Here is a 17,545-nt window from a genome sequence, read left to right as displayed (position 1 = left end):
TTGGTTCAGCAGGTTCTAAATTAGAACAGAAAAGTGTACGTTCTCTATAGCGAAATGGGAACGGAGTGCAATGTTTCCCTTCCATTACGCTGCTGCATTGTTGGAGATGAGTCTTCCTAACGCTCTAAAACATGGAAAAAATATCACTTAAACTTTCCACAATAAAAAATATATAGGCTAAGTTTGGAATCATATCTAGAAATTCGGTGACAGAGGATGTAAGTATATCTTTGTGTATGTATAAGTCTAACATTTCTTCTTTTTTTGGCACATCATCGGTATTGTTATAAAACTAATAATGAGTGTTAGTGTTGTCAATAGCGGATGATAGAGAAATCAAATGTTAATAAATCGGGATAGGAAAGAAAGTTTTGTTTAAAAAATACTTAAATTATTGATTATACCGCTTCTTCTAAATCCTACCATGTGTGGTCAGACGTTGAATGAGTGTTGATTAATTCAAACTGCGTGTTGCACTATCATCTTGTTCCTAGAGAGTCCCGTTCAATTTTTCCTTTGTCGCCATAAAGGCCCATAATGTGAAACCTATGAACGTTTCTAAACTTACGTTTTCCCTTGTCGCCAGACAGATTCAAAACATTGTTACATTACATTTTCCCTTGTCCCAAATCCCGGAAACGGCTGCCAATAAAAAACGTTTCGTTACCATCGCGTTATTTTTGAGAATTTTTATGAATATATATGAAATTTTTCACCCCGGAAATATGATCTCTACTCGAGTATGCAAAACTACATGTTGTACCATAACCATTTTTGAACAGTTACAGTATGTACAACACGATCCAAGCAATATTCTTGGTATCTTTTATCTAGGAATTCTGCCACCTCGCGTGCTTAAGATAAACTGCTTTACTTGTTCCAGTCTTGTTTAGTTCATTAAGTTCTATTCTGTAAAACACCAAATTTAATGGCTCTTATTTCGTTTATTAAATTTAGTTTGTCAGGATAAAAATAAAGATTTATCATTGAAAGCGATGTTGTTGATAAAATCTATTTACTGAACATTCAGCATGGATATGTGCTTATTGATTTTAGTGTATTCAGTTTCGTGTTTGATTAATGTCTGCATTGATTTTAAAGCATAATATTTAATGTTGCAGGAAGCTGTTCCGGGGAAGGCAAAACCACGTTTAGATGTGCTGATTTCACATGCATACGCCTGGAAAGGGTCTGCGATGGATTTAATGACTGTCCAGACATGGACGACGAAAAAGAATGTACAACTGACGCAATAAGCTGCCAGGACTGGTGGGAAAATGGCATGCGCGTCATGGGAGTTTATGCAGTGAAATTTAAAAACTCATCATCACCAATGAGTGGTAAACTATTTAGATGCAATGTAACAAAATCATAAGAAAAAGAAATAAAATACAAACACTATAATGTGTTCGTTAAAATAAATATTGGATGCTTTACGTAATGATTTGATTTATAATTGTTAGACAGTATATTAGTCAAATGGCATAAATACGAACTCTTTTTTTTACATATGATACATAAGATTCTATCTTTTAATTTTTTTTAACTCTGAAACATCGGAAAAGGGAGAATAATACTTCCGCTTACATCATCTTCAAGGATCAATTTTTGTATTGAAGAAACCAAGAAACTAGAATATTGTATTAAGTTAACTAGGCGGTCCGAATTACTTATTCACGCAACTTATGCAATGTAGATATCAACAATTCAGCCAAATTTTGAACAAAGAACTCGATTGTCGCTTCAACAAGGTTACTCCGGTGATCTAATGTATTTCTTGAACTTCTTTCATCCGTTTGCTACGCGCACAAGTATTTTCCTCTTTTTTTCACATTAAGTGTCCCCTATTGCGATTTTATTGACGATTTGCGGGTATTGAGTCAAAGTAAATGTATTCGATAGACCAACAAAAACTTGACCATACCTAGAAGAATGTTTTCAACAATGGCTAAGACATAACTTGAATATTTTTGTTTTACCTACAGTGGAGTGCAACTTCAACCATATAAATGAAAATGTGCTGTTGAGTACAGTGTATAATGTAGACTATGTGAGGACATCATCGGTTTTGGCATTTGAATACCACAAACAAGGAATTCTTAAATACGACTACAAATTTATATACCCATCGGACGAACCGGAGGTTTTCCGATACAGTATTAATATGGGGAGAATTTGCGCACAGTCGATCCGGCTCGACTGTACAGAAACGAAACAAAAAAAATAGCCGATCTCATAAGAAATTCCGTGTATCCTGAATGCATATGCAGGAAATGGACAGGTTACAACAGTATTGTATCCAATTTCATGAGGCAAGGCTCTATATACAATGCGAACTTGGAATTATTTTAATTTAGCCATCCTTTCTTCACTATTAAACTATTAAATATATTCTGATACTTTTTAAGTAAGAGACAGGAAATGTCTACACGATTGTAAATGTATGTGTTGTTTCCCTTCTATCGAACATCTACCTAATTATAATAATGTTTGTATTTCTGTTTGTGTGGAAGGCAATGTTCTCAGCTTGATGTTTTATTATTTGCTATATATTTATAGATCCTGAGACCAATAAACCAAGTTATGCATTCAGCCACCTTAATATGAACCATTATTTTACATGAAGGTGTGAGCATATGGATACGTGTGTTGTGATGTGATGTGATTTGGATTTTTAACGTAACTTTAACAATTTTTTCAGTCATATCCTACGATGTCTGCAATGTGGCAGTTTATAGTGATGTCTAGAACTGGGGCATCATGCTTCAGACATGTAGCATGATGTCCCACCCAGTAACATTATCCTGACACCAGGCCGACCAGTCCTAACACTAAACTCTTAATGCTGAGCGCCAAGCGATGCAACTGTTAGTATAGTACCATTTTTGTAAGTCTTTGGTATGACTCAGCCGGGGTTCGAACCCACGACCTCCCACTTCCATGGGAGTAGTCAATGAAAATCCCATATGCATATGGATACGATGTGCTGAAGAAGATGTTATAACTGAACAGTAACGATCTGTTTATCATCGATGTTTTTTCAGTTTGAAACAAATCGAAGGGCCCTGCTCTGAATCTGGTTCCGAATCTTCCGGTGAAGGATATCAACGCGTCATATATGGAGGTCTTCGACAGGGTATTAAGGACATAACTAAATACCCGTGGGTTATAATTTATTTTCTGATACGCTCTACTTACAGACAGCAAAGAATAACAGTTGGACCATTGGTTTGTAACGAAAGTAAGTATGGCATGTTTCAGATGTTCGTATATGTATTTGCGCATCATCATTGTACTACTTGATAATGCTTGCATTCATCTAGCCAGCATGCAAATTAGCAGACCTTGTTTTTAAAGAATAGAGTGTATGTTGTGGTTTTGAAGTAATATGTATTTGAGATCTCATAAAGTATCACAGATGATATGTTTGAAGATTTTTCTTCAGTACATGCAGGTTGCTCTGTATCTTTTAAAATTATTTTGAATTTTGTTACAACGTATAATATGCATAGCTTGCTAGATAACGCATGGAAAGTTTATTAAAACGCCCCAACTAAACATCAAAGATCCCTAAATGTTGACACATTACGATCTTCCAATTAAGAATATAGCTTATGAATTATGTGTTATAATTTTGATGTTTGCCAATGCTTAAAGATCCGAGCGAATAAGTTCAACCTCAAAAACACGTTTGATAGTTTCCAACCATTGTCCATATAGCATTTTATCCACACGACGCAAGAATACCGTGTGACAAGGGGCACCCTGTATTGAACACAACACGCTGCCTTTATGACGAGGATCGTTTTGGTTCTCCAGTAGGTTGCGCTGACATGTCGCATACCAAACATTGTGGTAAGAGGTACTTCACTTTAATATGTTTTTATATTTTGCTCCAGACGTAATGATGATAATATATGTTGGTCGTAGTTTCTACATGTACAAGTATTATAAATGATTATACATATTGGATATGTTAACATTTATAAATAATTATCATTCATAAGTACATATATTTAATTGTCAATGCACATACGTATCCTTATTAAATTATTATTTCACCTTTTATTGATATCCCTTGTTGTTCATCTGCATTGTTTTGCGATCACTATATTTGCTTATAGTTGTGCAATATTAAACTGGATTACAGGTGTGCTATCATAACATGTATAGTGGAATAATATCGTTACACTATGATGTTTTAAGATATCTTTTTTTTCAATAGTAATTATAATCATCCTAAATTCGAAACTGATATTTCTTGCAATTCCCCTTACATATCAATATAGTGGCTGATATTAAACAAATTCATTTTCGATGATGAGAATATGCTAAGTGATGAGTTATCGTAGAAACTATACAAAGAAATCTCTTTCAGAAACGTTCCTTTGTCCAGATAATTTCGTAAAATGCCCAGGATCCTATTGTTTGGCAATACGATTCATTTGTGACGGTTTGCAGCAGTGTCCAAATGGTGAAGACGAAGCTGACTGTGGTAAATCCATTGGTTTTAGTTGTCTCTTGGAAATCAAATACAGCAATACTCCAAAACATAAACACCATCATCATCATGACATTAATCATCACCATTATAAAAATAAGATGTTATGGGTCTGATTTTTATAATTATCATTATCTCAAGTGCTCTGCTTGCATTAAGAAGTAGTAGTAGTCGCAGTATCAAACAGTTCTGCTCATACCAATTGATAAGTTATCACAGTATATGCTCGCTTAAACGCCCAGTCAATCTGTAAACTGTACAGACCCATATATGCCGCCACATTACTCGACGGCAGGTCAAAGTCAATGTTGTTTCTATTTGTGTATCACTTATAAGCGAGGATAGGCGGTAGATGTTTTCATCTTAAGTGATGAAAAGTTCTGATAAATTGACTTTCACACCTTTGATCACAACACATTATCCTTTAAGCGTACTATTTCCAGTTGAATTCTATTCATGGCACAAAAATATAAGTGATATATTCTACAATTAAGTTTGCTGTTCGTTCTCTTTTTAACGGGTTTTCCTGTAACTTATATAGTTCATTTTTACCTTCTCAACATATCAATCTCTATGTTTATAGAAACGTTTGGTTGAAAGCATTTTGCAAATTAATTTTTAAAAGTAATCGTAAAATTTCCATTATATATATATATATATATATATATATATATATATATATATATATATATATATATATATATATATATATATATATATATATATATATATACCAATTAAGCTTATTTCAGTAATCTTCGTGTTTGCATATAGGATATCGAGGAAGAAACTGCCCCGGATATTTTCGATGCAATCAGTCTAATAGTTGCCTTCCTCCGTCTCAAGTTTGTGATGGTTTTAAACATTGTCCTGCTGGAGATGACGAGATCTTTTGTAATATCAGCTGTCCTGGTGCATGCATTTGTCAAGGGACCTTCGTGGATTGTAGGGATGGTCGAATAAATGCTACAGAAATTGCTTTACTATCAATACAGTCAAGAAAACTATTCTTCAGCAACTCCACTATCGGAAACATAATTGTACCTTTTAGCCTACCGATGGCGTTTCTAGTTAATTTATCGGACAGTGGAATTGAAGAAATACAACCTGGGCTATTTGAGTCCATGAAGAATTTGAGGACTTTAGACATTTCTTACAACACACTTACAGTCCTTCGTGAAAATACTTTTAAGGGATTGGTAAATCTTCAAGAATTGGTGCTGGACAATAACATATATCTGAAGAAGATAGAGAGGGGAGCTTTTCGAGATTTAAAAAACATAGAGGAAATCTACATCACACATTTACATATTTCATTCTTAGAAAGAAACACATTTGAAGGTCTAAACAAACTGAAGAAGATTGACTTAAGATTCAACAAAATATCTCATGTAGAAAATCTTGCGTTTAATGGACTTGACAAGTTAGAAAGTCTTCTGATAAGTTACAACGAAATAAAGATCTTTGAGAGTGAAGTATTTGGTGGACTGACATCTCTCCATTATTTAGAAACGGACGAATATGAATTATGCTGTTTGAAACCGGTCAGTGTAGACGAAGCAAATTGTCATCTTTCAAATACGTATGAATTTTATTCATGCGAAGACTTGGTGCGGAATGTAAGCTTGCGAGTACTGTTATGGATAATAGGCCTCTTATCACTAATAGGTAATCTTGCCTCATTCGTATACAGAAAATGGAAATTAGGCCTGCAGCTGAAAATGGGCTATGGGATGTTTGTAACAAATTTGATAGTCGCAGACGTTCTAATGGGAATATATTTGTTGATTATGGCTGTTGCTGATACATTTTTTCGAAAAACATTTGTCTCAAGCAATGAATGTTGGCAAAGCAGTGCATATTGCCGAGCAGCAGGAGCATTATCGACATTGTCAAGTGAAGCGTCCATCTTTTTCGTGATGTTGATTACATTAGACAGGATTTTAGTGGTTAAGTTCCCTTTCGGACAAGTGAAGTTGACGCCCAGCGTGTGTAAATTTGTGTCCTTTCTTGCTTGGCTGATTGCCATTGCATTAGCAGTGTTACCAATGGGACTGAACATGTACTTTAAAGGAAAATTCTATTCTAGAACTTCCATTTGGTTTGTTCTTCCTCTAACAACAGACAATGCGCCTGGATGGGAATATTTATTTGCAATATTAATTACTTTAAACTTCCTCCTTTTGTTTCTGATAGCCTTTGGACAGGTTCTTATTTTCAAAGCCATGCGAACAAAGAGTCCACTGTTAGATAGACAGAAACATTCACGTGATCAGAAAACTAATAACATTCAAATATTTGAAAAGATATAGCCTCAAAGTTATGTGAAATATTAATTGACCTAATTTATTATGTTGCATTGCTATTCATGGAAAATCGTCAAAAGTCTTAGTATCTTACTGTGTGTGTGTGTGCGTGTGTTTGTGCGTGTGAGTGTGAGTGTGTGTGTGTGTGTGTGTGTGTGTGTGTAAAGAACACAGATCATATGGCGAATAACATTCATTCAAGTGTACTGGATCCAGCAAGACACCTTGTGTGTCAGAGATTGACTAAGATAACTGTAAGAAATCGCCAACAGACAGTCAAAACATTGTTGATTAATTAATTTTAATTATCCTAAGCGCTTTTGACTCTCATCCAGTCTTAGTCGGAGGGAAAATTAGGAAAGAGAAATAGAAAAATAAACAATAAACATCATATAGAACACTGACTTTACAAACCATTACACATTTATGGAATTGACAGAAGCATTATTTCAAACTTATTGAAGTTTTAAAAAAATAAGGCCTGATATCCACACTTTTGAAATAATACTTCTATCAGATCCAAAACACGTAAAATTGTATACATTCAACGTTTTCTTTGCAGGATCTTTGTCTATGTCTCTGTTTCGTAATTGTGCCTCTGACAAAAATAACTCATCGCGAATCGAAAGCGCTAAGACTAGTTAATAAATAAGCTTTGCAATATTCATTGTCATGTCTTAGTTCTGAACTGGTTTCATAAGTACGAGCACATGACGAAGTCCCAAATGAGAATTTAGCTAATAGCTTTCCGTAGAGAAATTCCAATTATTTTAAACAGTTGATGTATTTACTAATTTGTTTTATCTGTTAATTTGAAAGGCATCCTGGCTTTGATGAACTACACCATTCCCTTGGATGTATATGCATGGGCATCCTTCGTTATTTTACCTATCAACTCTGTGCTGAATCCAATCCTATACACGCTGTCTGCTGTGATCAAGAGAGAGGTAAAATCACTTTTTGTATGTGACATGACTATATCAAATTGGCTTGACAATTTATCGTTTTCTTCATATCGTAATAAAGATTTAATTATTTGCGAGCTCAACAAATTATATATAAATTTGTTTAGTTCTTTATCGTGATCTACTTAGAGAGAACATGTAACAGCATTCGTAATTCCTTTCTCATATCGCATGTTCTTATTCTCCAGAAATTTGTGCCGACATCATCCGAACAAGATGTGATTTCAAAAGAAGGTAAGCTCTCGGCATTTAATTAAATGATCTTAAGAGTTTTCATATTACTTTTTAAATCACCATGATTCCATTATTGTTTCTCAAAACGGTACAATTTTAAACGCTCTAATATAAATAATAAAAATAATGTTGGTCTCACGTTTATTACAATTTTAAAATACATTTTTTAACTTACAAATTAGATATTCAGTTGAAACAAATCTTTGCTTTAAGTATGCATTTCCCATACCATAAAGAAGATACGATACTGTAAATATTAAATTTGTAAAAATGGATCCACTTATATAAATACTGAACTTTCCCAGAAAGATATAAGCAACGTCTAATAATTTTGTTTACGACAACTTAGGCCATGTGCGTGTATCTGTCTCTGTTTCTCTTTGTCTCTCATTATCAGTCTCTTTCTGTATATAACTAAAATGTTATTTTTATGCCATCTTCTCGTTTAACTCAGATATTAGAAGACTCGATGAATTGTTCAGTTATGATGTTCTATACGCTAACGATGTTAGGAAGCTGACAAGCGCAATAACTTGCATTGAGAATCGAACCCTGAACCTGAACCAGATAGATCTTGTCACAAGGAAAATAGCAGAACGCGTTGATTTCCTGCACAAAAGAATGATGTACTACGGCAATCTGACAACGGACAACATATGGATTTTCCTTGATAATGATGTGAGATAATAATAATAATAATAATAATAATAATAATAATAATAATAATAATAATAATAATATTATTATTATTATTATTATTATTATTATTATTATTATTATTAATCTGAAATCTGGTATTATAGGCTAGCAATCCAACATCCATACATTTATGAAAACCACAATACAGACACGAAACAGTAATTATGGCGCTAATATACAGACAAGATAACTTTTAAACATTTTTGCTAGACAGGAGAAAAAAATTTATAGGATGTTAATATATGAATAATTATCTGAATCAGGTTATATAAGTTAATTTATTTTGTATTAGACAGAGTAAATGTTCGAAAGTAAGTAAGAATTTCTCAAGCTATTATTAATGGGACATTTACTTAAAACGTAAAAACTCATCTTCTTTATCTGCACAGAAAGGGGAAGGGAATCTATTTCCAACACACACACACACACACACACACACATATATATATATATATATATATATATATATATATATATATATATATATATATATATATATATATATCCGATGAAGGGAACTTCTATGTTTGAAGCTTAGCGGTAAGCGAACACTACGAAAGAATCTATACAATTTATATGATATTGGTAACTCAGATTGTTTCTACTCTTATTATAAAATCCTTATATTTGCATTGAATTTAAATCTGCATTTAGTTCTTGCATAAAATATTTGGATAACGTTGTTGAAAGACACTCAAAAAAGAGTTCTATTGAATGATCTCTTCACCCAGCCTGTGATCTACTCAGCGTTGTCCCATCCCGTGTTAAAACAATAGATTGTAAACTCGATTTCCTCAGCATTCATAGCATGAACCCCCAGTCAGCTATAAATTATCGATTTTCTGTTTTGGGAATCTTCAGCAATAACGTTTAGTAACTTGTACCAGTACTTCAGAATTATATTATATCGTAATACTTGCAATTCGCATTGTACCTTAATGAGTGTAGATAAAAGCCTATGGCGTGTATTTCGTAATAACAATAATATGTTTAAAAATTATATAAGCACGGCTTGCTGTTTACAACGTCAAATGTTGGACCCATAACTCAAAATCGGCCATATTGTTTTCAAATACTTGGAATATATATTTTTGTAGACAATTTACCGAAACGATCGAATGTGCGCTTCAGGCTATTAAGTGTTGTAGAAGGAAAAATATAAAACCGATATATTTATCATAAGATGACGTACCCATGAGGCAATCATAAACACATCAACTATTACATCATCTCATTTATCCTCTTTTCAAGGCGCTACGGTTTAAGTCGTCTCTAAGTTTACTTTGAGTTTAGAGATGTGGCAATATTCCTTAAACTGGTTTAGACTTCTTTGAATCTGAATAGCAGATTAGGCAAAGGCAATGAAGTCATCCTCACACAACAGTGCAGATAACTCTGCAAATTATATTGTTATTCAGCTATACTGGTAGAAATGTGTGTCTTTTAAAAACAATGAAAATAAAATGGTTGATTAAACACAACCTTGTCTTCCACCAAACGGACAATTAAATGTTTCTTGTCAAACTATTTTGGCGTATTCACACAATCTTTGATTCGCATATGAGGCTTTCATTGTCCTAAGTTGTTATTGCTTCTATTTTAATTTACTAATTATGCTAAAGTCACCCGCCTGATCAACACAAACAAACTCTCTTTCATAACCAACAAGATGAGTAAAAAATCTACCTCATTCTTTCCTCATATATTTATATATCAAGGTGCTAACAGTAAATATGTTCTCAACAGTGGAATATCCGCTTCTAAAGCTAGTTTTACCTAACTTGCATGGACCTAGATAACTAATTTATTTTCTTCAAATAGGTTATCGGTACATGTCCTTTTCAATACACAACCAATACCTGGCTTGGTTGGACAGATCAAGATATAAGATATTTTACCTTATAGGCTTTCTGTTGGTCAGAAAGACATCAGTGAAGTGAACATCCTCCAGACAATCTAGTTGTGTTGATTTCAAATAGAAGTAAATACTCTGCTGAGGACTGATAAAGGCTTACTTCTCTATAATTTGCAGACATATTTATATTCCCTGTTTGTGAACGGGTGCGATAGAAAACAACAGCTTTCTTCACCACTTTGAACAGTAGCTGAGATCAAATATGTTATTGACAATGGATCTTAAGATAGGTCTTTATATTTCTAGTTGCTTTGAAAAAGATCACAAAATAACACTAATACCACCAGATGTTCCCCTCTGTAAACATTTTAACATGTTGTACTTCTTCAGTTCTTTCCCCATACAGATTTGCCTGATTTTATCTACCTCATGATCTATATCAGATAATCCGGAAAAAAGTTTGGTATCATCCGATCAGATTTATATTTCCTGTCAGCGTAGTTTTATGACATATTAAAAGTCTCCAGAAAAGGTTCGAATATATCCCTATAAATTGTTTTGCTTTGATTCCGTTTAAGCCACTTTAATTAATAACAACAACAACAAAAACAACAACAATAAGTAAACTCTGAATGTTTTTTTCCAGGAAATAAAAGGTGTATGGCTTCAAGGCAAGCCAAAACGTGCTGTCAACAAACATATGCAGTCCGCGGATATTAAGTTTCTGGATTCTGTCCGTGAAGCCCTTCTGAAATCATGTGGACATATCGTGCATGAAATTGAAGAGCGAGAATGATATTTAATTGGGATTAATTTTTCATAAGTTTTTTTCTTCTTCTGTAGTTCAACTCTTTGACAAGTTTTTGAATATTACGATATCTTTTTGATACTTCTAAATGCATTTAGTGAATATAGCTCTATAACTACAGCATGATTTTAACGTTATCCTATTATCGAATTCATAATGTCAGTGACATTCACTTGATCTGATTGAGCAGTTTATTTATCTCGTCCCAAGTATAATTATATTCAACATACTGAACAAAAATCCCACCCGCTCAAGTGGCACGACCTTGTATCTGTTGAACGATGACACGTTTAAGATATAAGTATAAGTATGTGGCCAAAGTTAAGAAAAAAGCGGAACAGTATATTAAGAGCACAAAATAGTATTCTTTTCCCATAAAGGGAGATAAGAAGATAATCTAATCAGTCACAATTGAAAAGCCTGAGTTATATACTAGTATGTAAATGAAGATAGGTAAGGTATGCCCATATATACGTACTAACACACTTCGTAAGGGTCTTAATATGTGTAGGTAGATAGGTATGTTATTTTGGTAAAGAGAAATGTAGTAATTGTCATGAGTGTGAATCACTTACAGCATATCAAATACACAGACATGTTGTCTAAAGTTAAATTGACCTATTATCCGAAATCCGTTCAGCAAACAATTCTATATAAAAAGCCATATAAAATTAGAATTTGATAAAACTAATCAGTCATTAAATTTGTGATCCCATTATTAAAACCAGCACTTATTCCACTGCACGCGTATGTATATGTTTCTCTTCAGTAAAATTAGTTTAGATCATCATTGTAAAAAAGAAGTTAAATCAAAACTTCAGATGATATTTGCAAATCACTCCCAGAAGCAGTTTAGACATGTTATATAAACTAAAAACATAACTGCTTTAAAAATAAATACTTCAAGAATTTTAAAAACAAACATAAGTGTAATATAGTTTCTAAGCCATTGATTTCAATAAGCCTGAAAAACGCATCTGCTCTTTAATTTAAGCGTCTTTGCAATGCTCAAAAATCATAAAATGAATAACAAGGTTCTGGAATTCTCATTTTGCATTAAAGAAACCACTGTGCACAGAATTAGTATGTATGTCCAGGCCACCTAATTGAAAATTTTCAACATAAAAAAATCACTCTTGATAAAATTAAACAAATAAAAAACAATAGAACACAGAGATAAAATAAAAGCATACTTAGATTAATGAATTAGCAAGCCTTTATTAAACAAAATTAATACAAAAACGCTGTCAATGGTTAGTTTAAAGGCATTGGAGTGTCATCATGTGCTACAAAAAAAGGATTTTAGACTTACGCAATGATATAAATTAAACATCTTATCCAACTTTTACACTCAGATTGACAAAGCCATTGTACCAATATTATCAGAAATAAAAATGTATTTCACTGAGAAAGATTTTACATAAAAACGATTAAACATTTTTTTTTAATATTACATTTTCAGATGTGACTAACTTAATTGTGATAGCAGACAGAGATCACAATGATATATTAGATTTAGGCAGAATCATATTTACTGGGCAGTGTGGACTCCTATTCCCTGGATGTGGAATATCTTATTACATCCAACATATCTAAATGTACCAGAGTTAGTCAAATCGACATGTTGCTTTCACTTCTATATTGAAATATACAAATTAAAATCAGCACGAAAATATCTTTAATTAATGATAATGCATTTTATTAGAATATAAATAAATACTTCTGAAATAATATACCTGATTGATAAATAATGTATCATTCCATCTAGTGTTGATGGGAAATAATACAAAACGAGGAGCATACTAAGTCATTAATGTCAATAATTAGTACAGAAAAATCAATCGATGCGACTAATGGAGACAAGAATTATAAAATTGATGAATATATTTCTGCCTGGTTGCATTTGTATGGTATGATGTAAAACAAAATCATACTTTGTTTTACGATAATGCTGATGCTACTAATAAAGTAATAGGATGGACATGTGTTGTTTATTCAGTTTACCAACTAATAGATATATGATGTTAAACAAATACAGATTAGGGAGAAAATATGATTACAGGAGCTTATGCACAAGCTCAAATAAATCATAAAATGATAGGCAACAAAAAGCACAATGGTAAGGAAGAACTATGCCGAGATGACGTACCAAAATGTGACCGTATTTTAAGTACAAATACACATGTATTCAATAAAAAAGATTATGAAGCAAACAACAGAGGAAGATTGAAGATTGTGGTGGCAGGGGCTGACTAGAATTACTTTATCAGATGTTGAATTTTAATTCCTTAATCCAGGGGTGGGCAAATTGCGGCCCGCGGGCCACATGCGGCCCGCCACAGAGTTTTTTTGTGGCCCGCCAAGACATTCAGAAAAACCCGCCTTGAACTGAGATTTGCTTCCTGTGCGCGACCGAAAATTCGTCTCGTGTTTTCCATTAGGGCGGCTACGTCAATGCGCGTGCGCAGACAGTGTAGATACGCACTTTTCCGGTTGGTCTGTTTCATTTCAATTTTGTCTTTGCAACAGTAAAATCTATAAATTTCCAAATTAAGTGGGGCCATGAACCCTCCGAAAAAGCGTAAAATTGGTGATGAATCCCGTGTGTTTAATGAAGAATGGACACACAAATATTTCTTTGGTAATACAGGCAATAAAGCAGTGTGTTTACTGTGCCATGAAACGATTGCCGTATTTAAGGAGTACAATCTGAAACGACATCACGAAACAAAACATAACGAATTTGGCTGCAAACGTTCCGAGGAAGAACGCAAGAAAAAAGCTGCAGAGTGTGTTACAAAGCTGAAGAAGCAACAAACGTTATTTACAAAGCAATCAGCACTTCAGGATAGTGCTACAGAGGCCAGTTTCATGATAGCCTACAACCTCGCTAAACGCAACAAGCCTTTTTCGGATGGCGAGTTTGTTAAGCAGTGTATGGTAGATTGTGCAAGTGTATTGTGTCCTGATGTGAGAAGCAAATTTGAAAACGTTTCATTGTCAAGGACTATAGTGCGCCGCATTGACTCAATCAGTGACGAACTCACAGAACAGCTGAAGACTGCGAGCAAAGATTTTGTTTGGTTTTCTTTGGCACTGGATGAGAGCACAGATAACGAAGACACTGCGCAGTTACTCATTTTTATCCGTGGAATTAATGAAAATTTTGTCATCACAGAGGAATTACTTGGCCTGGAATCAATGAAAAGTACAACCACTGGTCAGGACTTGTTTGAGTGTGCTGTAAATTGTGTGGAGAAAAATGGCTTGTCATGGAATAGAATGGCAAGCATTACAACAGATGGGGCCAGAGCTTTTACTGGAAAACAATGTGGGTATGGTTAAGCTTTTAAAAAACAAGTTACAAGCACAAGACACAGACAGTGATGTCTTGTCATTTCATTGCATTTTGCATCAGGAAAACCTTTGTAAAGCTGCACTGGACTTAAAGCATGTGGTAGAACCTGTTGTAAGTGTGGTGAACACAATCAGAGCAAGGGCACTCAACTATCGACAGTTCAAATCACTGCTTGAGGATATGGAGGCAGAGTATGAAGATGTAATTTACAAGTGTGAGGTGGTTGAGCCTGGGCAAAGTGATAAAAAGAGTCTGGGTTTTGCAGAATGAAATCCTCTTATTTCTTGACATGAAGGGGATTTCTTGTGATTTTGTGACCAAAATGGGATGTGAGGAGTGGAGATATGAGATGATGTTTGCAGTTGATGTATTTGAGAAATTGAATGAATTGAATGTGACATTGCAGGGAAAGGGGTTGTTTGCACATGAAATGTGGAAGCATGTAAAATCATTCAAAGCAAAACTAGGTCTATTTGCAAGGCAAGCAGGTGAGGGCAAGTTTTGTCATTTCCCTTTATTAGGAAAACAAAAAGTGCCTGAAAGTGTTTCCGCTAAGATTAGGGATCATTTGGAGAGTTTGGAGGACGAGGTCACAAGAAGATTTCAGGACTTCAAGAAAATTGAGCCTAAATTTAATTTGCTGTCTTATCCTATCACTGCTGATATTGATACAGCACCTGAGGAGCTGCAGCTTGAACTAACTGACATGCAGTCAGATCACACAGTGAAAGAAATGTTTAATGCTGTGACATTAGTTGACTTTTACAAATCTTTGTCTGCTGACAAATTCCCATGTGTGAAGAAATTTGCTGGGAAAATGTTCTCTATATTTGGATCTACATATATTTGTGAGCAAAGTTTTTCTTGCATGAAGATCAACAAAAGTAAATATAGATGCTTTTTGACAGACACAAACTTGCAGGCAGTGATGAGAATCTCAACAAGCAACTTCACTCCTGATTTCAAAAATTTTTTAAAAAAGTGTGATAGGGTTCACTTGTCTTATTAAACTGATTCTATAATTAAATGTGCTAGCAGCTAGAAAGCTAGATGATATGAAATTAGCACAATAAATAAATTGAATAAAGCTACCACTATTGTTTAATTTTTATTTATTGATTTTTATGATACAATTTATACTTTTTCTGAAATGAAATGTAATGTTAACTAATGAATACAATCAATTTAAACGATGCGGCCCTCCGCTAACCTCCGCTCCCACAAAGTGGCCCCGAGCCAAAACAATTGCCCACCCCTACCTTAATCGATTGAGTGTGCATATCTCAACACCTTTTTATAAAATTGTAAACAAGGCAACTAACGCTATAAATAATAATAATAATAATAATGAGGACTTTGTATAGCGCCTAATCTTTAGAAGCTCTAAGCGCTTTGCAACATTAGACAATACCTATAAGATAAAAAACATATAATGATATGATTAAAAAAACAAACACCATGAAATTAGAAAACATCCAAAAACATGCTGAGAATATTTAAGGAAGGAAATATCATTAGGTCTTTAAGTTTGTTCTTGCAGTCGAAATAAGTGAGTTTTGAGAGCACTCTTGAATGGGATCACGGTGTCTTTGTGTCTAAGTTCAGTGGGAAATTCATTCCACTTTGCTGGGCAAGATCATCTGAGAATGAAACAATCTGTCCACATGTCGTACAATACAGCTTACTATATTAACAATTCTGCCTGAAAACTATACTTCTGTATTTTCGTACAGGTCGACCAAATAGAAATATTAACATGCCGCGATCAACTTTATCAACTAATGACTTTATGCCGTAATAATGTCATATCTATATCAATACTAATAATGGAAAATGTTTTCTACTTTATTTAATTAATAGGTTAAGACTTTCTTCAAGTGAACGTTTACTGTTTAATTTGCTGGGTTTTTTTCTTCAAATTTTTTAACAGTTTCAATCATCTGTGGCCGTAACTTTCTCTTTTATTCACTGTTTTCATCAACATCACTTAAAACATCATCGTCAATGGCACATGTGTTATTGTATTTGTTATGTTTGTATCATAGCAAGTTCTTATTGACATGTGCTGTCTTTGTATCACAGAAACGCCAATGGATATGGGTTGTATTTGTATCACAGTAAGATCTAAGTAGTAATCGTTGTCGTTGATTCTTAGTAAGTTCTAATGCATATTTGTTGTCTTATATCACAATAAGTTCTAATGGACATTTGTTTTATTTTGTATCACATTAAGCTATAATGGATATTTGTCTTTGCATAACATTAAATTCAAATGGATATTTGTGTTTGTATCATGTTATGTTCTAATGGATATTTGTCTATGTATCACAGTAAGTTCTAACATATATTTTGTTGTTCTTGTACTTCAAAAAGTTCTAATAGATATTTATTTTCTTTGTATCACAGAAAGTTCTAATAGATATGCCTTGCAGTTGTATCACATTAAGTTCAATGGATATTTATTTTCAATGTATCACAAAATGTTCTAATGGATAATGGTTTTCGTTGTATCACATAAAGTTCTGATAGATATACCTTGCCTATGTATCACAGCAAGTTCTAATGGATAATTATTGTAGTTGTATCACAGTAAGTTCTAACGAATATTTAATAGGTTGCGAGTTTTCTGTATGGACATAATTATCTTATTTATCGTGAAATTAATTTGGTATGAATGAGTGGACACTATCTTAGCTTTGGTAACAATTCAACTGATAATTAGGAAACAGGTTTAGTAACTTTTTAAAACTATTTTGTTGTTCAACTGCACATTAACCGCTTATCGTAATGTCAGCTAAACTATTCTTTGCTCTCCTTTG

General features: G+C 33.6%; 3 protein-coding genes and 1 long non-coding RNA gene across 4 annotated transcripts; all 4 read left to right on the top strand.

Annotated features, from left to right (window-relative positions):
* The first annotated feature begins 5,485 nt into the window (after positions 1–5,485).
* On the top strand, positions 5,486–8,029 carry LOC149801049 (G protein-coupled receptor GRL101-like). Its single transcript, XM_089956762.1, has 3 exons — positions 5,486–6,769; positions 7,627–7,754; positions 7,961–8,029. The coding sequence occupies exons 1-3, from the start codon at positions 5,560–5,562 to the stop codon at positions 8,027–8,029; spliced, it is 1,407 nt and encodes a 468-aa protein (XP_089812888.1). The 5' UTR covers positions 5,486–5,559.
* Positions 8,030–8,471: 442 nt separating this feature from the next.
* On the top strand, positions 8,472–11,644 carry LOC149801048 (uncharacterized). Its single transcript, XR_016420437.1, has 2 exons — positions 8,472–8,684; positions 11,207–11,644. It is a non-coding gene; the product is annotated as an uncharacterized LOC149801048 (long non-coding RNA).
* A 2,286-nt stretch (positions 11,645–13,930) lies between these two features.
* On the top strand, positions 13,931–14,996 carry LOC149801047 (general transcription factor II-I repeat domain-containing protein 2-like). Its single transcript, XM_089956761.1, has 2 exons — positions 13,931–14,611; positions 14,787–14,996. The coding sequence occupies exons 1-2, from the start codon at positions 13,931–13,933 to the stop codon at positions 14,994–14,996; spliced, it is 891 nt and encodes a 296-aa protein (XP_089812887.1).
* Positions 14,997–15,048: 52 nt separating this feature from the next.
* LOC149801046 (general transcription factor II-I repeat domain-containing protein 2A-like) lies at positions 15,049–15,735 on the top strand. Its single transcript, XM_089956759.1, has one exon. The coding sequence runs from the start codon at positions 15,049–15,051 to the stop codon at positions 15,733–15,735; it is 687 nt and encodes a 228-aa protein (XP_089812885.1).
* Positions 15,736–17,545: the final 1,810 nt, after the last annotated feature.

The sequence above is a fragment of the Sinohyriopsis cumingii genome, chromosome 4, assembly GCF_028554795.1.
Source record: "Sinohyriopsis cumingii isolate HCF-2022 chromosome 4, ASM2855479v2, whole genome shotgun sequence".
Lineage (NCBI taxonomy): Eukaryota > Metazoa > Mollusca > Bivalvia > Unionida > Unionidae > Sinohyriopsis > Sinohyriopsis cumingii.
The sequence above is the reverse complement of the archived record's forward strand: the minus strand, read 5'-3'. Positions and strand labels throughout refer to the sequence as shown.